Genomic DNA, 7,539 nt, shown 5'->3' with positions numbered 1-7,539 from the left:
TGAGTTTCCGTTAAGAGATGCCACGCGCTGTCTATGTTTGCCTCTGAATACTCGGGGCAGGATATGGGACTAGCAACTTAATCCAAGAAAGATACGCTAAAGGCTAACATATTCTGGAGTCACCTCTCATGAGAAAAGTAATATATATATATATATATATATATATATATATATATATATATATATATATATATATATATATATATATTTATCATGTATATATTACATATATATGCAGTATATATAAATGTATATAATATATATATATGTATAACTGAATCACGAAAATATGGAACGTGAAGAATATATAAATAAAGATAAATCCACGAAGGACCGTCTCACTTCTCTTACTTAGCCAAGTAAAGGACGACAGACAGTCAAAAGGCCTCGCAGCACTCCAGTGTTTCCCTTTCCTTCGTGGATTTTATCACCAACGCTGCGTGATGCAAAAGGCCTCTCTGATTTCCGCCAATCATGTCACTCTTGCTGTTTCACTTCCACAAATCATCCGCTCATCTTTAGCCTCCAGTCTCACAGTTCTCATCCAAGTAGGTCAGGGGTTTGAAACCCCTGGTGCCCAGAGGAACCGGTTGACATTATCACGTACTACCCCCCACCCCCACCCCATGGGTTATAAGACGGGCACGAAGGGCTGTATACCGGCTGCTGCATGAGCAAGAGCCCGTGCTAGCATGACGCCAACTTAATTATAAAGAACAAGGTCATAATTTCTCTGGTGGTGTCATTTATCGCATTACCTTTCCATCTGGTTACTGAAATTCTTCTTGAAGATGTGTTCTCAAGTGAACAAAATTTTTCATAGTTTCATTGTTAACCAAGGTTCATGTCCATAAAGCAATAGTCCGTATTAGACCAACAAATAACCTTATTTAGTTATGCAATTTTGAGTATGTTTGATTTCCAGATCTTGAGGACTCTCCGTTCTTCATCTTCCTGAAAATTTTCTGCAAATATCTTTTATATTTTTGTGTACTTTTATTTCACCTTGGGTTTCACCCTATATCATTTTAACCCATATCCCAATACGCCTTTTCTAGCAGCTTTATATACATTCCTGATGTTAATCCAATCATTAATTGTCCTCTCCTCCTTAGATATGGTTTTTATAAGTGTGAATGTATTGTAGCATTCAGTTACTAAAACCTCTCGAAGTTTACCTTCAAGAAGCTTTATTGTATTAAACCTACGCATATTTTTGTTGCCCTGTAGAGGGGTATTGCCGTCAGTGCACCTCACCCTGTGCACTGTAGGCATTACTTAAGGTTCTTTGCAGCGTCCCTTCGGCCCGCAGCTGCAACCCCTTTCATTCCTCTTACTGTACCTCCGTTCATATTAGCTTGATACCATCTTACTTTCCACCCTCTCCTAACAGTTGTTTCATGGTGCAACTGCGAGGTTTTCCACTTGTTTCATATATAAAGGCTTCTTTATTCTCAGTTTTCCTTTTAGCGCTGAATGACCTCAGGTCTCAGTGCTTGGCCTTTGGCCCAAATTCTATATTCCAGTTCAAATTCCACCGTTATTGTTTGGGTGCCCTAATTTCAGGTTCACGGGAGCAATTACAAAGTGGTGAACGCTGCAGATTTCTGTTCTTCAGTATTTCTGAGCTTTCCTTTGTATTCTATTTCTTTTCGGTCGATTAATGAAGTACGTGATCTATTTAGTTTCGATGACTGCAATCCAGAGATGTCCCAGTGTATTGATGGATGTCGGAGGGTTTGAATGCAATACCTGAACTTCAACATTATGTGCAGCATATTTTCTCTTGTAGTTTTCCCAGGCCTCCCTTGCCATCTAAATTATTAATAGTTTCATTAATCATACCAACTATTGCAATCATATCACCAGCAATAATTCGTTTATCTTTCTATAGATCTATTACATGTTGCGGTTCAGTGCAAAATTCATCGTCTATTTCTTCTGGGAGTTGTGTTGGTAATCTATAGCACATCGTTACATGTACAGTATATATATACATATATGTATATATATGTGTGTGTATTTATGTTTTATGTATATGTATATGTACATATAACCTCAATAACTCATTAGTATTGAATATACTATAGGAAAATCCTCACATCGAAAGAGAGTTAAACATTGTAAGTACACATAACTTAACCAGGAATCGAACCTATTCCTTATTGGGTGGGACGTATGTAACACTGAACTTAACCAGTCAGCTATCCATAGTGTATAGCTAAGTGGTTCGATTCCTGGTTAGAGCAGGTACACTCGTCAGGTATATTGATGGGTTGTTTTGGGGCTTGATATTTGAAAGTTGAAAAGTGACACGTCAAAATTGAATTAAAAACCGTTTATATACGCACATATCTGTATGTTGTTTGTATACGTAAATTATCATTTACCCTCACAGCTTACATATCGATGAACGCTTCCAAGAAATGGCATAATAGTATTGGAGGTAAATTCTTCTCTCTTCGTTTTCGTTTAAAGGAGGGTAGGGGGTAGGATACCCCTCCTATAGAGGGACAGCCTGAAGAATGTATTGAACGAAGATGGCTCTCTCTCTCTCTCTCTCTCTCTCTCTCTCTCTCTCTCACAAACACACATGCACATGCACACATTTCCCTCTGACTCATCACTCAACCGATTTCCGTAGAAGAAGAAGAAGAAGAAGAAATAGGAATTCAGAACAGCCGGCTCCGTGCATAATGTCCTCTTGATGGTAGCGCTTTCCATGACAATTTACGTTAGTGGAGCACATGGACGACTTTTATGCGGCTCCTGATCTCTCCCAGGGTGTCGTCCTGACCGTATTTCATTCGAATTGGTCCTGCAAGTCCCCAGGTCTCCTTCCCCCTCCGTCACCCCTCCCCCCCCCTTCCAAATCCATACCTTTAATAGCGGGGATCTGGCAGTTTGCGCGAGATGGGTTTTTCTGGGGATGATTTCGGCCTGCTACTCTGGGCGAGGGAAGTGGTAGGAAAACGAAATGTATAATCTTATCGTTTATTTATTATTTAAAATAATTCTGGTGAAGATGCATTTTTGGGGGAACAAGGCCAAAAGGCTGCGAACTTTCGTGGCAGACTTCCGCAGAATCAAACGCATGTGCTTGAAATCAAGCAAATCCTGAAGAACTAAAATGAATTTGCATTTGATTAAGAGCAGAGGAAAGGGTACTCGATACCATATCTGTGGAAGGCCATGATGTAGCGCCTGTGCCATAACCCAGGGTTTGGGAGCACAGGCCATTTGGTCACTGACCGGTGTAAGTCAGTTGAATGGGACACCTGACGTAAGGCCGCAGCCACACCCAGGGGCACTGATACCCATTTCAGTTGAAGAAAACTTCATAAAAAGGAGAGTAGTTAAGTGTTCCCAAATTTTCTCATATTTCAGTATATTATCTTGTATAAAGTTAAAAGTTGAGAATACCGTAGTTTAACCAGACTTCAGGCTGGCCCGAAGGATTAGACTTATTTTCCGTGGCTAAGAACCAGTTGGTTACCTAGCAACGGGACCTACAGCTTATTGTGGAATGCGAACCGCATTGTAGCGAGAAATGAATTTCTATCACCAGAAATAAATTCCTCTAATTCTTCATTGGCCAGTCGGAGACTCGAACGCGGGCCCTGCAGAGTGCTTGTATAGGCTGCATCTCTGCCCTTCACCCTACATTGCTTTCTCAAGGCCTATTTATGCCAAACAAACCTTATTCAGTTTTTCTGTTTACTGTCAGACTGCTGACCCACAAACCACACCGTCTAAACACATTGCTCTTACGTAATCAGTTCTTCTGTTTTATATTTTACTTTCTGTCAAAACCATTTCATCACCATCTAGTTTATGTCATTCCAATTTTATTAGTGCCATTGTCTATATAGCTTGGAAGGAATAGTAATTCCCGTCACCTGTTCCTTTGGAACCGTTCCCTGATCTAGGCATATCTTACCCACCCTGTGCTGGTGAAGTTGTTCTTTCTCTCAGCCATATTTACTGAAGTGGCACTTTTCCTACCTATGTCCTTTATGTATAGCTTAGCATTGTGAACCGGTTTATATTCATTGTCTTTACCGTCATTTCATCTTCAGAGATCGTAGAGGACTATTTTTCAGTTTCCTTGACACTGTCAGTGGTCACAAGATCTCTCGTTGAGGAAAATCATGGTTATTTAGCGCAGAGTGCCTGTCACGGCACCTACGTGATTCTCCCTTCGGTATAAGGAGTCTGAGTTGCCAAATTTATTCACATCATCTTGAGTGCTCGGTTTTCTTGGTGATGAGGTATAAAGAGTATTTTCGTGTGCCACTTGGGGAACAACATTAGTTTTCCTGATATTGCCATGACCACCATTAACGAGGACTGGTGTTTAGGTGCATCTGTTTTCTAAGTAGCTTTACAGCTACTCAAACAGACATTTTATGTGTGTACTATATAATATGTATACATACACATATATATACATATGCATTTATTATATACAAATATAAATATATATAATTTATATATTTATATGCACATATACAGTAAAATACACTTACATTAATAACATTTACTGTATATATATATATAGAGAAATATATATATATATATATATATATATATATATATATATATATATATATATGTATATATATATATATATATACACACACATATGAATGAGTGTAACAACGTAATCGTACGTTTAACAATCTGGCTTTAGTTCGGAATCAATGTTTGTTTATCGTACGATGTTAATCGCATTGTTTGTCAATGAATAAACAGTTTGCTGTTGTTGTATAATGATGCCGCATTAAAAATTTAAACAGTCCATGACCTTTCCACATTTACTGCTGGCTTATACTGTAGTTATTACTTTTAATATTATTGTTTTAGATTTTCAAGTTAGACAAACCTATTTAAGTAATTTGTTCTTCGCTGGAACCCCACCTAAAGTAAAAGGAGAGACTTACTTTCTCAGAGAGAGAGAGAGAGAGAGAGAGAGAGAGAGAGAGAGAGAGAGATTGATTTCACCGACATTCAACCAGTTGCATGACATGAAGAAGAGTAATTGTCCGCGAGTAGTATAATATTCAGAGGAGAACGCCGTGACTCATAGACCTTGAGAATTGGTTAGATCGAAAGCTGACAATTATCGATTGGAGTTGAAGACTCCGCTGACGACGAGTCTCCGTCAGCTGAAAGCGAATTTTGAAGGTCACGCTTTCACTTGTGGCTGTCACTTTCGGCGCGCGTGTGCTTTTCCAGGATAGTGCTTGAACCGAGTAACAGATTTAAATGACAGTGTTTGAAAGTTTTCTTTGAGTGATGTAAGTATGCAACACACACACATACACACACACACACACACACACATATATATATATATATATATATATATATATATATATATATATATAGTTATTTATATACATATGTAATATGTATATATTATAAACATATATATTGTATATGTATATATATATATATATATATATATATATATATATATATATATATATATGTATATATATATATATATATATATATATATATATATATATACATATCAATATAATGTTGCCCTTGACGACCAAACGGTATACGTCCATTTCAACGTTTATTGTTTTGTGGTTGGTGTTAGAGACACTGTTGCACATGCATACAGATATAAACAGATGCTTAAACACAGACATTTATATGTATATATATATATATATATATATATATATATATATATGATATATATATATATATATATATATATGTATATATATAAGTATATTCATATAAATAGTTTGTGCTTTGAGTATCTGTTGATATCGGTATACGCATGCACAACAGATCCTCTCAAACACCAGCCACGAAAATAGCAAACGTTTAGTGGACATACACCGTTTGGTCGCCTGGGAACCCAGCTCGTTAGTTATTCCCATCCTCTAAAAAAGAGCAGATGTATGCCCTAGACCTGGGATCTTATTCACGCTTGAATTGCCACGTCGAAAACAATTAAATGACTTACGACACAGTCACGCAACTCTGCATTATTTCGTCGGGTGTGATTCTGGATGCGGCAGGGAATGTTTAAAGGGAAAGAGGACGAAATGTTCAAAGGGGAAAGAGGACGAAATGTTTAAAGGGAAAGACGAGGTAGTGTTTAAAGGGTAAGAGGACGAAATGTTCAAAGGGAAAGAGGACGAAATGTTCAAAGGGAAAGAGGACGAAATGTTTAAAGGGAAAGAGGTCGAAATGTTTAAAGGGAAAGAGAGTGAAATGTTTAAAGGGAAAGAGGACGAAATGTTCAAAGGGAAAGAGGACGAAATGTTCAAAGGGAAAGACGACGAAATGTTTAAAGGGAGAGACGACGAAATGTTCAAAGGGAAAGAGGACGAAATGTTTAAAGGGAAAGAGGACGAAATGTTTAAAGGGAAAGAGGACGAAATGTTCAAAGCTAGAGGACGAAACAACAAAGGGAAAGAGGACGAAATTTTTAAAGGGAAAGAGGGCGAAATGTTTAAAGGGTAAGAGGACGAAATGTTTAAAGGGAAAGACGACGAAATGTTCAAAGGGAAAGAGGACGAAATGTTCAAAGGGAAAGAGGACGAAATGTTTAAAGGGAAAGAGGACGAAATCTGTAAAGGGAAAGAGGACGAAATGTTTAAAGGGAAAGAGGACGAAGTGTTCAAAGGGAAAGAGGACGAAATCTGTAAAGGGAAAGAGGACGAAATGTTTAAAGGGAAAGAGGGCGAAATGTTTAAAGGGAAAGAGGACGAAATGTTCAAAGGGAAAGAGGACGAAATGTTCAAAGGGAAAGAGGACGAAATGTTCAAAGGGAAAGAGGACGAAATTTTTACAGGGAAAGAGGGCGAAATGTTTAAAGGGAAAGAGGACGAAATGTTCAAAGGGAAAGAGGACGAAATGTTCAAAGGGAAAGAGGACGAAATGTTCAAAGGGAAAGAGGACGAAATATTTAAAGGGAAAGAGGACGAAACGTTCAAAGGGAAAGAGGCCCAAATGTTTAAAGGGAAAGAGGACGAAATGTTCAAAGGGAAAGAGGACGAAATGTTTAAAGGGAAAGAGGACGAAATGTTTAAAGGGAACGAGGACGAGGGCGTGGCACGAAGAATCTTAATAAGAAGAAGGGGTAACCTTCAGCTGTGCATAGTTAGGGAATGTGGCATACGAATTATGCTTTAATCAGGGCTGATGATTCCTCCCTTCAATATTCGCCTTTCCTTGTGGATTGCGTATGCAGGGGTTGTATAAAACGCGAGAAAGTATTATAAGGTTGTATAGCCTTAATATTTTCGTCAGATTTAATACTTATTTTTTAATATGCAAATTCATGCCTCATAAGAGCCTGAGATTGAACTCCCCGTGATCATCTTGAAAGAATCTGGTTATTTTAATGATATGATCTTGGTATATTTAATGAAGATTTTAGTTATATTTATTTTATATACTAAGTATATATTTTGAATATAAAAGTTTAATATATATTTATTTTTTGTTGGTTCTATCCAATATCATTCTTCATTTTTTACGTTCATATTTTAACGCTGAATTTTA

The 7,539-nt window shown here is 37.6% G+C and overlaps 2 protein-coding genes across 2 annotated transcripts; both read left to right on the top strand.

The window, feature by feature from the left end:
- The first annotated feature begins 6,147 nt into the window (after positions 1–6,147).
- LOC136851756 (S-antigen protein-like) lies at positions 6,148–6,495 on the top strand. Its single transcript, XM_067126074.1, has one exon. The coding sequence runs from the start codon at positions 6,148–6,150 to the stop codon at positions 6,493–6,495; it is 348 nt and encodes a 115-aa protein (XP_066982175.1).
- Positions 6,496–6,504: 9 nt separating this feature from the next.
- Positions 6,505–7,167, top strand: LOC136851743 (S-antigen protein-like). Its single transcript, XM_067126073.1, has one exon. It carries the CDS (start codon positions 6,505–6,507, stop codon positions 7,165–7,167), a length of 663 nt encoding a protein of 220 aa, XP_066982174.1.
- The last annotated feature ends 372 nt before the right edge of the window (positions 7,168–7,539 follow it).

This window comes from Macrobrachium rosenbergii, chromosome 3 (assembly GCF_040412425.1).
Source record: "Macrobrachium rosenbergii isolate ZJJX-2024 chromosome 3, ASM4041242v1, whole genome shotgun sequence".
Taxonomy (NCBI): Eukaryota; Metazoa; Arthropoda; class Malacostraca; order Decapoda; family Palaemonidae; genus Macrobrachium; species Macrobrachium rosenbergii.
Note: the sequence above shows the minus strand (reverse complement) of the source record. Positions and strands in the feature narration are given on the sequence as shown.